The 15,897-nt window shown below is 35.4% G+C and overlaps 1 protein-coding gene across 16 annotated transcripts in view; it reads left to right on the top strand.

The window, feature by feature from the left end:
* Positions 1 to 15,897, top strand: part of PAM (peptidylglycine alpha-amidating monooxygenase) — a 115,422-nt gene that overhangs the window by 51,467 nt on the left and 48,058 nt on the right. For 15 of the 16 annotated variants that reach the window (XM_039705677.1, XM_039705683.1, XM_039705688.1 and 12 more), the window contains 4 exons: positions 279 to 791; positions 1,928 to 2,048; positions 4,248 to 4,305; positions 11,192 to 11,279. In XM_039705677.1, coding sequence (XP_039561611.1) covers positions 700 to 791; positions 1,928 to 2,048; positions 4,248 to 4,305; positions 11,192 to 11,279 — 359 coding nt within the window. In that variant the 5' untranslated portion in view covers positions 279 to 699. Of the gene's footprint in view, positions 1 to 278; positions 792 to 1,927; positions 2,049 to 4,247; positions 4,306 to 8,754; positions 8,813 to 11,191; positions 11,280 to 15,897 lie in introns of those variants that run through there. The other variant, XM_039705690.1, reaches the window with a different exon arrangement.

Consider the following 15,897-nt stretch of genomic DNA (forward strand, 5'->3'; position numbering starts at 1 on the left):
TCCATACTTTGCATTTTATATATTGAGGAGTTTTTTATATTTCTTCCCATCATGTAAAATATGTTTGAGAATACATTTTATGTATCAAAATGAAGTGTGTCTCTTTCTGATCCTGTATACAGGAAAGGGTAGGAAAAGAAGGACTCAACAGAACCAACTGGGTTGGGCTAAAGCTCATGAAAAAAACCTATTAATGTATTAAAATGCCTCAACAGTGATTTGCTGAGAACTAATGCTCTAATATGTTAGTCATCCTTAAGCTCCTTCTATTTTTACAGGTTCTGAAGGATGACTGATGCTGGTTTCTGTGATGCCACTTGAAGTCTTCAGTGCTGTGGATTGATAAGTAACATGCAGATTTAACTGCACAACCTGGGCAGAAAGCAACATGTGTGCTAGTCCTTTTCAGCTCCTTTAGTGGACAGAAGTACAGCGTCATCCCTCAGCAAGGGAAGATTCTTCAACACCGTTTTATAGCTAATAAAACAGACAACATAATAGCATCCACCTTCCTGATTTACAGTGCATCGCCTTCCAAGACAGATGATCTGTCAGAAGCTGGAGGATGCCCGCAGAGCACATAATAATGAAGTAGTGAAATGATACTGCTGCTGCTACCTGATTGTCGAGATCACAGCTGATAGAACTACACTGCCCTTTTTCTGCTCGCTTAATCAGGCCAGAAATAGCAGGGTGAACATGGCTGGCTTTGTTAGCAACCTGCTAATACTGCTTCTTCTGTTTCAAAACATCTGTTTGGGTTTCAGAAGCCCACTGTCAGTCTTCAAGAGGTGGGTTATGCAAGAAAATATTATGTGTTGAATGCATGCAGTCAAAATATTACAAAAATATGAAAAAACATATCTTAGATAAAAATGTGTTACAGTATTTGTTCAGTTTTGATCATTGCACAGAGTTTTCTTTCTGCAATTTGAAATGGCACTGTTGTCATACTGAAAACAGAAATTCATGTTTTATCCATAGGGTTGCTCATTAGATAGAAGGATAAAATGGCAATTAATACAACTTTTTTAGTTAACACTACAGCTGTGTTTGAGGCTACACAGGGAGTAAATGTATTTCAGATGGTGGAGTTAGCTTGCAGGATAAGATCATGTTTTAACAAGAAAACGTCGACTAAGCTCAACAGTCCTGAGAAATTTAGGGGTTGCTTGAATTCAGAATTGCATACGTAAACTTTAATGTAGTGCAGACAACAGAAGTAGCCTCTTAGCTCCTGGAAAAAGGATTTTACTGTTATTGAGGTTGGGTACCATGTCAATTCTGTACACATGTATATACATAGCCAAAACTTGTATCAGTGTTGCATCAATGTTTCTTATGTCTTACCATTCCGGTTTTTATAGTGATCTACATTTTTCTTACAATCCATTTATACATTGCACTCTATACAGAATTTGATATTTGTTTGATGTTGCCAAGTTTATTGTTTTACTTTGCTATTTGTAGTAGCTGTAGTAGCATAGAAATTACTATAAATATAAATACACACTATATAGTGTTTGAATTAAAAGTTGCCCTCTTGCATGTAATTTAAATTTAATCTGTATAGAACTATAAATCATAGTCTCAAAAAAAACCCCCAAAACTGTTGTGAATTATTAATAGTACTCAATATAGTGTAGTGAACTAATTCTCTGTCTGTACATCTGTGTGCCTCTGACAATTTCGGGATGAGATAATAGGTTACATTTTCAGCTAACATTTTCCAAACTAGTTATCTTATTGCTCAGCTCATGAACTACATCAGCAAATACTGCATAACTAAGATGTTTTCCTCAGCTTGTGATGGAGTGAAATTTTCAGATCACTCCTGAAACAACTCAGCATTGTCTAACTTCTTTTAAGAAAGATGTAACAAAAATCAATATTTGAAAAAAAAAAAACTTTCTTCCTTCTTTTTCAGATATAAAGATACTAGCACATCTCTTTCCAGTGAATGCCTTGTAAGTGACCAGCCAGTGATTTCCTTTGGTCTGTCAGATTTTGCACTGGACATTCGCATGCCTGCAGTGACACCTAAGCAGGTGAGAGAATTGCAGTTTTTGCCTCTTTCTCTTCTTTCAATAAGCTAGGAAAACAAAGCCTTTCCTAAAATATCACTCAAATAAAATGAACAAAAAAATCAGGGTGACTTTTATAAATACATATCTATATGCACTTCTCAGAGAAAAGTAGACTACAAAAAGTAGCCTCAAATGATAGAAAAAGCTCTTCATTGAATTAATTATAATTGTAAAATGTTGGTTTCATAAACTGAATTGTTGAAGTTTTATAATGTGAAATATTTCTAGCTGTGCTAGTAAAACATGCAGTTGCAGTTTACACCAAATCTCAGATGATGCATCAGTGAATCTAATTACATTAAACTCTACGTTGCTGTGGCTTCAGCAAGCTGAGAGAAAACAACCAAAAAGCATTTCAAAAGGGCTAGTTCTTGTGACCCAGTATTTTTAACTCTCGAAATACTCCATGAAAGCTATTACAAAAGTCATGATTTTATACTCTTTAAGGTATGAAGTGTATTATATTCTGCTGAACCAAGTGAGTAAAAGTGAAGACGGTTAAGATTTTTAAACTTAACATTAAGATGCACATATTGAGATTACACTGTCATGTGCATATCTAGTTTCATTAAGCAAGGTGAATAATTATTTTTTGTTCTTTTTGCACTGAGGCATTGTAGAGAACTATGTATATATATCATTAAGAGGTCTACATCTCTTTTAAAGGGCTGCACATGCTTGAGAAGAGCAGTATGTTGTGGTGCAGTAGTTGATGACTCATTGTTGCAGATAGTGGTTTCTAAAGGGGTGAAGAGAAAATGAGGTTTTCATGTTTTTGTGGAAATCCCCTCTGGAACATGTAATTTAAGGCAAGAGGTGTTATTTCAGCAAGTGCAAAGCAGAATTATGGTTTCTGCTAGATCTTTTTTACAGCAAGATATTAAACTTCTCCATCAGAAAGAGTGAAAAGTAGTCTCAGTTCATCCAGGTGCACATTTATAATTATGAATTATTGATTTTACCTAAGGAGCCATCAGTTGAACAGCTAGGAAACCCATACAAAGAAACCAGTCAGTTCAAATTCCTATTAAATCTGAACTTCTCTTTGTGTGTTGTAATGTCAAGGCTGGGGGAAAGGTTGCCAAAAACTGCATTTTTTGAATGAGTTACTGGGCATGTTGAAGGGGTGGGAGGGCCAGGATTTGTCTTACAGTTCATAATTGCTGTTGTTCTATGGGTGCATGAATGTCCAAGCCCTTATGAGACTTAGGAGTGTTCTACATATACCTGAGTTATGCATTCTTTTGGCACAGGTACTACACATGAACATTAACTGGGAAACTGCTCAATTTCTACTGCACTATGAAGCATTGCTGACATTGGCTTTCAAAGTTTGAATATAAGGTCCTAAATAGGTTGTGCTTTTTTTAAAAAAAATCTTCTGAACCCAGGTTAAATGAAAAACATAGAATATTTCCTTTTCTATTTCTAGAAGGCTTTAGTATTTTAACTGTGTAAATGTATATAATCACAGTACACAAAGGCATTCACATAAATCATATCAGTTAACCTCCATTCATCCTTCCATTTTTCTAGCAAAAATACCAAAAATAGTTTCTTATAGGTGCATATCACTGCTCTGTGTAATCACATATTGTTATCACCATTGTAACTTCCTTCTCTGTTGCATGTAATTGTTTACACCTATCCACAGAGCCTTCTTTTAAATTAAGCTTGAAGTTATTCATAGCAGGAATTTTATATTTATCTGTTTAGATGTCCTTATGAAAGTGAAGGCCTGTCAGATTTTCATTTCATAGGTGCAGTGAAATTCCAGTAGGTGATGTATTTCCTTTCCTAAACAGCCTTAGAAGTTGGAAAAAAAAAACAATTAAGAAAAAAGAGGTTTAAATAGTTAATAGTGTACCTACCAACCTAATAGCCACTTTGATAACCTTGTAGACTGATCTCTGTTACATGTAAATAAATTGTGGCAATAAATGTGTTTCTTACAATAGTAAATCAGATAACATATGTCGTATTTGCCCAAGTATCTCAATAAAGTACATGATATTTTTTCTAGATGGTCCTATTGTATATATTAATTTGTTCAGTGTTCCCACATTCATTTTCAGAAAGTGTAGGGAATTTTGATGCTTTGTTTCTATTTAAATTCTAAATTTCCCCAATTTAAAGGTAATTTCTGTTCTCTTTTAACAGTCTGATACCTACCTCTGCATGTCAGTACCCCTGCCAGTGGATGATGAAGCCTATGTAGGTGAGTATTGGTTAACTGAAAGAACTTAAGCAAGCCATTTTGAAGAACCTCAACATTTCCTTTTTTTCTTTGACTCATATTAACTTAATCTTTAGATGTCAGCGTTTCCAAAATGCATTTAACATGTCTAATGTGGAAACAAACTAGAGGGACCTACTTAGAGTCAAAATAAAACTGTATCTGAGGAGATTAATGAGTAATAGCAGTTACAGAGCTGCATGCAGATGCCTCTGGCAGTCAGGACCAAACAGTCCATTTACAAAGTATTGGGTTTCTGTATCTGGCCAGATACTTAATTCTGCACTGCTGAGCAGACTGTTTATTTACCTCTTGGTACAGGTTGTAAATCCTATGTACTTACAGTCAGTGTTGGCTGTGGAAAGATTTTACTTGGAGGAGAAACCAAACCCACTCCCTCTTTTTTTTTTTAATGGCATGACATGAATAAGATGGCTGACAAGTAAAAGGAAATCTTCTAATGTGTTACAAATGCTGTCATCATATAAATGAGCAGAAAAACACCATCTGTTCAGAAAGTCTTTGCGGTAGTTTAAGTTTTATTGTGCCTTGCCGTGAACATACAGTTGTTCAGAAGGCTTATTAGTTTGGCTGAAGATGGTTTTGCTTTCAGAAGATGCTATAAACTGTTCAAAAGGAAACAATATTTTTCTTTCTTTACACTTGTGTTGCATTTTGGATACCTGTGCTTAATAAAAGTATGGTGGGAATCCCATGTAGTTTTTGATGTAGAGTGTTATGAGATTGTTGTTCCATGTGGATTTTATTGTGGAAATCCCTCAGAAGATAGAATATTGTGTTTTGATTTTCATGTTGTATTACAGTAACTAAGAAAAATGATTAAATTTTTTTCAGTGCTTTTGCTATATATCTGTTTTCTAAAGAGGTGAGAATCTAACCTCACATTTTGGTTGTGAATATGGCCCAAGAAAGAAAAATGAGCATAGAAGGAAGGGAGTGAGTGTTCACTCTCAAATAAATTATGCTTGCTGTGCTGTGTTGTGCAATAGACTCTTCTGCTTGTGTTGATTCATAGAAAGGCAATACTACTAACTTCCTCCTTAAGCAGCTTTTATTTAGTGTGTCACTGAGTTGAAAAATTCCATAATTTATTGTTAGGTTGCTGTACATCTAGTTCTGTTGCTTGTGTTAAAGGAACGCAAACTTCTTTTGATGGTGTGTATGCTTAAAAGAACCTGCTGAAAGAATTTGCTTAAAAGTTATGCAAAGTCTCAGTGCAAATCATGCAATGCAACCCATTTTAATTTTTTCTGCAGATCTAAAATTTTATATATTCTTCACCTGATTTTTACAGGATTTGGTCATCTTTCCAGTGATCACTGTTCCTGAGTACCCTTTATTACAAAGCAGAATAAGTCTCTGGGTAGAGAAACCATTCTAGTTGTCTTGTAGAGCTTTGAAGAGCAAGAGGAACTTGATGAGCAATCTGTAAAAAAGCCCAGCTTGTTATGTGAAATTAAATATTCTCATGATAGCATTCCTTACAAAGAAATATATATTGGAATATATATATATATATATATATATATATATATATATATGTTTTGAATATATATATATATATGATTTGAGGGTTTTTTTGTATGCTTTAAATTTAAATGAGAAGAAAATTTCTGTGTTTTCCCTCTTTTGTTTCTTCCATATATGGTGGAAATGAATAGACATATGGTCAGTCTGAAGTGTGTGATCATTCTGTTTTGCTTCACTGGAAAGTGTTCCTCATGGAAAAGGCCCAGATTGGAGTGTTCATAATCCACGGAAGTTGCCTGATAATTAGAAAGAGTAAACTCTCAAACTGTAGAATAGAAAGAATGTAGAATGACCTACCTTATAAAATATCTATGTAGAAAACTATTAACTTGCATAAATGTATTTTTTGTTGCTTAAATAAGCACAGAAGATTGGGACACAGAGAATGTTTAATCTTTTTGAAAGGATAGAGTCTATATTTTTATGATTTAAGTTGGATCTGCCTTCATTTCATTACCAAAAAATGGTGTAATTAACTTAACTTAAAACATACTGTTTTGCTTTGTGACAAAAACAACGGAAAACTAGCATATGAACTGTCCATGGGTTGCTGTTTATTGATGTTGAGAAGACTGTGTGTTCTGTAGAGTTTCAACATGAGGATGTGTGAGTACACATAACTGAAACAGTAAACTGGATTCCTGAGATATTTTGATGGCAAACCTGCATGTTCTGCCTTCAGTTCAATTTATTTGCTAAGTAAATACCTTGTGCTTTGTTTCCTTTTATGGTTTAAAGAGACATTTTTATGACCACTTGTCTTTACAGTTTCATCAAGGCTTGTTAATTCATTCTTTTTTTAACTTTGCCTTCCTATTTTTACTCTTGTTTCTTCCTTCATCCAAGACATTTTGGAAGAAAAGGCTCTGGAATGGAACCTGCAGCAAGATATTTTTGTTGCATATTGGTGAAATATAAGAGCCTTGGCAGAGAGAGTTTCTTTTTTAGTGTTGTATGTGGCAGTACTACATTTGTTATTAAGTAGAAAAATTTTTTGTAACTTTTTTCAGAATTTTTATTAAATTTGTGTATAAGGACTTTGAATTCAGACTTCAACTTTGCTGTTTCCCTAAAGGACACCAGTAAACATTCGTGTTTGCGCAGGGACAGTTAGTACTTCAAAAGTGGAGGGATGCTGTATCAGAATTCACAAACTTGTTCAGAGTGAGTTCTCAGACCTTATCAGAGGAAGGAATCAATCACACTTACTTAATGAAATGTTGCCAGCTGGAAGGAGAATTAGAGCAGGTTTTGCCCTATGGATCTTTTCAGGCATGCATCTGTATAATTTTGCTGATGCTGTTTTCTGTATTAGGTTCTTTAGTGGAGCATAAGACTTATCAAGGCAGAGGTATCTGTTTGAACCAATTGTTTCTCTGTCTCAAATGGCTGTAAATACTGACAAATTTGATTAAGAAGAGTATTGTTTTGTGAAGTGGGTTGGTGTACATTTAGGTTTATGTTAGGAACATACCCTTTGCTCCTGGGAAGTGAAATGGCTGTGAGATTAATATGTTATTATTAGTGAGTGACATTAATATGTGATGTTCCAAGAAAGTATTACTCCAGTTTTATTTTTAAAACATATCACTGTGGTTTTCTTCTTCTGCATTCTGTTTGATTAATGTTTATGAATAAATAGCTAAACCAGAAACTCAGGTGAATCTGTAATGGTGCAGGCATTGATAAAAATCAGTTTTTCATAATTAAACTGTAGAAAGAGATAAATGGTGCTCTAAAGAGACTCACAAAAATTTAGTCTGACAGCAGGCCTCTCAGCCAAAAAACTTGACTGTCACCTTAACCTGCTGATATTTATTTACATGGGTGACTAGTAAATAAATGTCTTTTTCTTACTGACTCATGATAGGCCCTTGTCAGATTGTGCTGTAGAAATGAAATTGAGCCTTCTACATTCAGCAATAAACATTGAAGTAATTAAATGGTTTATTACTTTTCATCTGTAATGGACTCTGAGAAGCTCTAGGTTGGTTACTTTGTTATGGGGTGTATAAACTTTTCTATTGCCATGCAAAGATGATGTTGTCACTGTATTGGAGGTCTCTGATGTCTCCCTGTTTTGCCGAACTTCAGACACTGAATTCTTGATAAATTTCTTTAAAGTTAATTCTTTGATAGAGAAGACATTAATATTTTTAAAAAATCTATCAACTTTATTTAATGGAATTACTGTTTGTAAAGATTAACTTTTTAGAAGTTAGTGTTTTCAATACATAGCTTAAGTACACACTAAGATTAAACTGATGTCATGTTCTGTTCATTCCTGTTTCTCTTTGAGTTTGTAGTTCTTGATCAAGAAATTAGGTCAGACTTCAATTTAGTATGTATATGAAAGCTGCTGCTGTTATTTTAGTAATCATTTGTATCACTTCTCCATGCATTAAAAAAATTATTATTGAGTAATATTCTGTTCATTACTGTAAAATGTAGAGGCTGTCAACTAGGAAAATAAGACTGCTGTTTGATATTTCTTAAGCCTTTGGTAGTGACAGTTCCCAGCACGGGGAGTTCTAGAATGTTGCTGCAAGTCCAGAGCAAGGATGCAAGACAAAGATGATCAGAAATATGGAGCACCTCTGCCATGGGGAAAGGCTGAGAGAACTGAGGTTGTTCAGGAGGACAGAAGACTTCTAGGTGACCTAATTGTGGCCTTCAGCCCACAAGAAAGATGGGGAGAGACTTTTTAAAAGAGCATGGAGTGACAAGGCAAGGGGGAAAGAAAAGACAGTAGGATCTGATTAGCTGTTAGGAGAAAATTCTTTACTGTGAGGGTGGTGAGGCCCAGGCCCAGGTTGCCCAGAGAAGCTGTGGTTGCCCTGTTCCTGGAGGTATTCAAGGCCACGATGGATGGAGGTCTTAAGAAGCCTGGCGTAGGGGGAGGTGTGCCTGTCATGGCTGAAACAAGATGATCTTTAAGGTACCTTCAAACACTGGCCACTCTCTCATTCTTTGTCAGGTACTGCATTTGGCTTGAATCCCACATTAATCTGCATGGCTTTTGCAACACAGGATTTTTTAGTTGGATATTTTTGTTTGTTTCTTTTAACCTTCTCTTTGGAAAGTTATATTCCTGGGTGTGCTGCTAAGAAAAAAGCTGTATAGGAACCATACTGTAACTGCCTATACAAAGCTGTCTTAAGCTTATAAAGTGACTGTGAGGTTTTTCAATACTTCCTTGAACAATGATGAGTTATATCAGCTAAAATAGTTTATGCCAGAAATCTGATTTTGCTTTGTTAGCTCTCGTGCATTATTTTCTCTTGGTAAGAATAGCATTTAGTCAGGTATCTGTAATAAGTTTTCTAAAACTGCTTGAAGTGCTGTCTTTGCTCTAGGACATCATTGTAATAGGCATTATGTGGAGCAAATAAAAGACTTCCTGAAACACTCATTAGAATAAATACTTGGGATAGGAGAGTGGTAGAAAAATAAAAAGAAACAGAGACAGTATTAAGCAGCAGGACAGGTGGTAGCTTTAGCAGCTAGCAGGCCTAACCTTCAATTTTGCCCTTATTGAAGGCTGCCTTTATAAGTGGTACTTACAGCACACTTTTTACAGATATTAATTTTGACAATGAAGTTAATGAAATTTCACATGGTGAACTGGTTATAAACCCCTTCAAAAATTTAATCTTTTGATTGATAACAGCAGCTTAAAACACCCCAAATATCTGAAAAGTAAAGTAGGAATTTCACAGAATGACACGTTGCCTCTGCCATGCAAGCATAAACCATAATTTCATTAGTAATCATTACTGATAAAAACACCAAACCAAGAATTGTCTCCATCACACAGATTAGGTTTTTATCTATGAAACAAGTAGAATTTGCTTGTAGAAAAATAAAGATGTTGGGTTGTCTCTAGACTTTCTTCATGCTGTCAACTTTAGTAGTTCTTAATTCATATATGTCACTCAAAGTACCTTCTCAGGGTATATGGGTACACATCTTATTTCCCAAATCAAGCCCTCAGCTGTGGCATGCTCATTTCCTTACAGTCTGACCACCTATCTTCAGGCGAAAACTTGACTTACATGCTTTAACTATTGGCTGGTTTTCCTTACTTTCCAGGACAGAGCTCAGCTCCAGAAATTGGGTTAAAAGCTATTTGATATTTTTTCCCCTGTGAAACTGGGACAACAATCCACATCATCATTTATTTCAGAAACTCTGCTACAGCTCTTTGTTAAAATACTGATTTCTGAGTGCACGTAGTGCCATAAACCTCAGGAGCAGAATATAGTTTCACTGGTTTGCAGCTTCACCCTCTTCCCTGTTAATAGCTAAAAGATACTTACTTGAGGTTTCTCACTGTCTGTGTACATATAGGGGCGGGAGTAACTTGTCTTCAGAATTCCTGCTGTAGTCCAAGGTTAAAAACTATTGCATTCCCTGCAATGGCATATTTTTTCTATAGTAATAAAATAATTAGAATTTAGAATGCTTTTAGAAATGCCATACCATACATTCATGGTCAACATTACTCCCATGATGTTGGTAAAATTTTTACTTTGCTAAACAGGATCACAAGTACTTGAGAAACCAAAGTAGTGTTTTATCTGTGGCATAGTTTAAAGAACAGACATTTGAGAGGTAAACAAGAGGTGAACTTTCACATCTAAGTTTCTAATAGTGAGAAATATTTGGGCAGTGAGATCGTGCTGACTTTAAAAAAATCTTGGTTTTCATTTCAAAGGATTTGACATATGAAACTCAATCCATTCATGGAACTGTTGTCCAAAGAAAGATGCAGGAAAAATGTAATCAAGGTAGAATACTGGAAGAAGATATTACTAATGCATAAGATTTAGTTGCTCTTAACTGTAACTTACTGCTTGTTTGTATTTTTTATGGAGTACAAAAGAATTAGAAGAGTATTATTAAGTCACAAGTGCAGATTGCAAAGGAAGATTTCAATTAGACTGCTGACAGTAAAATTTTGTGGTTTGGGATGCACTGATATATTAACTTACTATCATATTTAACTTCTGTGGGAAATACAGTGGTTTTCATTAGGAACTTAGTTTCTTTTTCTTAATAAATAAATGAGGTACATACAGTGTTTTAGCTTAGAAGGAAGGCTGTTAAATGAAAATTTAAGGAACGTGTGTAAGTAGAATGCAGAAGGCAAATAAATGGGTGGGGATTTATTTTTAGAATTTGCCTTATTTTTAGAATTTATTTTTAGAATTTGCCTTATTTTTAGAATTACAGGAGAAAATGGCACAAGATTATCTTGGTTATGTAACTTATGGTGAGATTAGATAGCTTACTTGTTTTGGCATATTTTTTTCAGTTGACTTTAAGCCTCATGCCAGCATGGACACAGTCCACCACATGTTACTCTTTGGATGTAATGAACCTTCCTCTACTGAAAATTACTGGTAAGAGCTGCATCTTGCTTTTGTTATTAAGCAACTTTTTTTCAGTGTTAATTGCTTACACCTCTTCCACTGTCAGAATATCTTGGAAACAGAATCTCTTGGAACAATTTTAATATAGGTGTTTTATAGAGTTGTGTAACTATAATTTATCTGTTAAGTATTTACCAAAAACGTAACTAGACCTAGAATTTAGAACTAACAGTATACTATAATACAATTTCAGGAAAAATACCCCAAAACATTCTGAATGCCTGTTTTGGGGAGATGATTTTATTAGTATTTTAAGCATACACAACGCATTTTTCTCAAAAGTCTTATCTCCTGTTTACCTAGCAACTAATAGTTCTAATATTGAAAATGTAATCTTGCACAGTGGTGCAAGAAAACCAGATGCTTAAGAAGTTCAGACCAAAGTAAAATTGAAAGCATAGAATTTCTATGAATTTCTTTTCCGTGCAGGCAGCTTTTCTGTGTTTTTTATTGTATCTCAAATAATAGAATATACTTGAATACTTTAATGTGAATAGTATTCCAACATGAAACCTTTCCATTCTGACCTTTTAAAAACAGGTGAGTATCCTATTTAAAACTGTGTAGATTGTACTTGGGGCTTGTGCTGTTTTCATATTTCTGGAATAGTTTTAATAGAACCTTGGAATAATTTGTACATGATAGAATTATGTTGTTACAGATTGATCAGGAGCTTTTGTTAAGATGGAGTTATGAGACAATGCCTAATTCACAACTAACTGATGTTCTGAGGTTGTAGAAGACATGACTGCAAAGCCAAAAACCAAAGTTTTTCAAAACTGAATCAGACTGAAATCCCTGTTTTGAGTCTAGAGTTCAGGTAGTTTGAGCTCCTTGCTTGTACTTTCACTCTCTCAGCAGAAGACTCACCAATGACAGCCTTTGCAGTGTGGCAGCTAATGTTGCTTTTGTTCTTGATTGACCTACCTGTCAAATGACAAGATATTTATTTTGTTATGATGGATTGAGCTTTGCTGGACATCAGATTCCCACCAAGCTGCTCTATCCCTCCACTCCTCAGGATGGAAAAAACCTCATGAGTCAAAGCAAAGGCCGTTTAATAAAGCAAAAGCAGGTGTTGTGCAGAAGTGGAGGAAAAGAAAATATTTTATTCTCTTCTTTTCATCACCAAGCCACTTCCAAGCACAAGTAATGGTTGCTCTGAAAGACAAATGTCATAAATAACCAACGCGCGTGTGTGTGTGTGTGTGTCCCCACCCTCCTTCTCTTCCTTTCTATTACCTTTGATTGTTGAGTGGATATAATATGGTACGGAATATTTCTTTGGTCAATTTGGGTCAGCTGGCCTGGCTGTGACCTCTACTAACAGGTCACAGTCTTTCCCAAACACTGATGTGTTATCAACACCTTTCTGGCTACTCATTCGAATCTCAGCACTGTGAGGGTTGCTGTGGTGAAAATTAACTCCATTTTAGCCAGACCAAATACATTAATGTTGTGTTTAAATCTGCTATTTTCAGTTTTTCATTTGCAGGTTTTGATTAGGTCTTTCTATTTTTTATGTGTATTTTCTGAGGTTTTGTGTTTGCTTTGCATTTTCAAAATGAAAGCTCTGTCATCATTTCACATCCCTGTTTTTGCAGCAGTTTGCAGCTTTTTATCTTGCTCTACCCACAGTTATTTGCAAGGCTAGAAAGGTGATCATGTTTTCTACATAAAATAGACTAAAGAGTGCTAGAAACTTCTGACCTAATTTTATTAAAGTAATTTCGGTGACGGTGTGTTACTGGTCTTCATTGTTGTTTCTTTTGTTTGGTTATGTGCTGTTCCTTTAGTTACCTGAAGGCTAGCAAATGATGACTTCTCTTGCTCTTTCATCTAGTATGGAAGGAACAGTTGTTTGAGCGGACCACTGTAAGACTTGTTTAGCAGGGATCCTCTCCTTACTTTTAACATGCTCAACATTTTTACAGAGCCAGCTTTGATTAAATTAGGCATGCCACATAGATTTTTTTCTTCTAGTTTCTTTTTCAAAGTTCTGGAATATTATTAGTTACATATGGTTTTTCAAGTCAAGTTTTTCTTTACCATAATGCTGTGGATTAGTTTTATTATGAAGAATAGGCTGTTAGGAACATTCAGAATGGAAGGTCAAAATTAGTTTTCCTGAGTTGTGAAGTTTGGTTCAGGCCCGTTTTTAGTGGGGAGAAATGAGAAGCATCCAGATGACTTGGGATTAGCTGCCCTTTGGCCATAGTCTTGCGAAGCCAAAATCTGTGATGCCCATCTGGCCTGCTACCTTTTCTGGTGATTTGACACTATACTTGCAAATGTCACTGGCCTTCCAAAAGGCTTTCAAGTTGTATGGAACCTGCTCTGGTTCCAACATTCACTACAGTGTGGTAGAATCTTTATCTGAACAAATGCTAAAGGTTGTTCTCCCTTCTGAAAATACCCAGGCATTTCCACAGGGAAAAAAAATCATTTCCCAGGGTTCATTGCCTCAGGTGTTGCTCAGTGCATTAAAAAAAATGGCATAGCTACTTCTATTCCTTGATCATAAGTGATCTAAAAACAGTTCAGCCACAATGACAAGTTTTGCCTGAGGTGACAAACTGTGTTGAAATTGAGGTAACATGCCTGAACTGATTGATAAAGTTCAGATTCTCTGTAGATAATCAGGAATGCACTTGAATGCTTTAAAAGGAAATGTTGAACTACTCAGAACTTGTGAGTCTCCTGGAAAGACAAGTGTTGGGCTGCATCAAACCTAACACTGAAATAATCTCTTGTGAATGAGCTGATTCAAAGATAAAGCTATTATTTTGAGATCAGGCAGGGCAACTTTAAATAGTTACCTTATGCAAACAAATGTATAAGTGCAGGTCATAGATGGCCACCTGATGATTCCTCTATCAGATGGTTGTTTCTGTTGGCAGGAAAGAATGGCTTTAGATGCCTTTGACATCAATAGTTCAGTAGAGGTTGCAAAATATGTCATGACTAGTTCAATGAAGGACTTTTATTTCACTGCATGAGGGACAGTGAGGACAGTAGAAAGAATTGTATTTTCAAGTGTAGTTTCTTACTATTGCCACTGCCCCAGAATGTTCTGCAATATTTAAGAGCTAAAAATTATGATTTGTCTTACTTAATCACCTCAATTATGTTTTTTTAAAGTATTGATTAGTATTCAGGAGTGCAGCGTAACAAAGAAAGAAATAAAAGAAGTTATTTGTTACCATAACCAATGCAAATGTGCTAAAGGGATAGCCAAATACTGGTCTTGCTGACATAGTGAAATATTTTACTTTCAGTCTAGGTAATCAGTCAAAACCCCAGTGCCATTAATAAAAGCAGCTGTTGAGCTTACCCAAGACTGGGGAGAATGCCTTTGGGAAGCCCAGGAGAGTTTGCAAAAACCACAAAGATCCATGAAGCAGTCAGTAAGCTCTCTCTTACCCCACTCAACTCCAAATTTTGAGTCAAAATCAGTTTTTAGAACAATAGTGTATAATATGCAGCTATAGTCCATTTTTAAGGTATTCTGTGTCTCATTCGGTTTTGAATCTCATTTTTTGTATGTAAAGTAGCTATGAATTTCAGTGATTTTTTTGCTAGTTAAAGTTATACTTTTTACTAGCTCCCTGCTTTTCAATCTCTTTATCTTATTACCTCTTCTTTGCGATATCCTCTAGGTTTGTTTTTTCTGAAAACTTAATGTTTCAACATTATCATTGATGGCAAATGAGATGGTTGACCATTTTTTAAATTAAATGAAAGACCAGTGTCTGTAATTTACATTTTCCCTTGTAGTTTTCCCCCTCCATTCTCGCAGTCTCTTGGAAGAAAGTTTGAAGCAGCCTGCACAGGGCTTTTTCCTAATTAATGTGTTCTTAAAAATACTGTGGTATAAATTAAAGACAGTTGAGCCCAAAGTGTTGTGGTAAAGCTGGGACTGTGCTTGTAGTTCTTTCTGGCATTCCTCCTAAACAATCTCTTCAACACATTCTCAAGTTGTGCAGCTCAATAGTAGGTAGATCCATTAAGTCTTTTGCTTTTTTTGTATAGTAGCAGTGGAAAGCTACATAATTTTCAGTTGCAGCTGAATCCATCTAAACTAAAATCCATATCACTTATCTTGAAGTAAATTTTGATTGTCTTTTGGGACATGGGCATGTTTGAAGGGGAAGGTGAGCAAACTGTTAGTAATGAAGGTCTAGAAATACATGTTGCAAGTAAAGCTACTAAAAAAGAAGTGGTGTGTTCCCCTTTCTCTTGATACTCTCATGATTATGGCAGAGCTTTCAGTCAGACTTAAATACAGTAGCTAGGCTGCAGTAAAGCTCACTGATGAAAGAAATGCATGATATCCTGCTGATGTGGTTTGATATACATGCCAGAAGAGCTAGTTATCTCTGAGAGATACCTGGAAAGCATCATCATCATTTATTTGCACATATGGCTTAGCCAATCTCAGCAGAAACATGACTGAGGTGCATCTGCTAGATATCCTGGTCTTTTTTGTGTTTATACTCTTTTATACTCTTCCTCACGCTGTGACACTCTTTTTTCCCCACAATTTCAGGTGACTGAAACCATGCCTTACATATACAAATGTTTTCCC

This window comes from Passer montanus, unplaced genomic scaffold, assembly GCF_014805655.1.
Source record: "Passer montanus isolate IOZ18808 unplaced genomic scaffold, ASM1480565v1 scaffold182, whole genome shotgun sequence".
In the NCBI taxonomy this organism is placed as follows: Eukaryota; Metazoa; Chordata; class Aves; order Passeriformes; family Passeridae; genus Passer; species Passer montanus.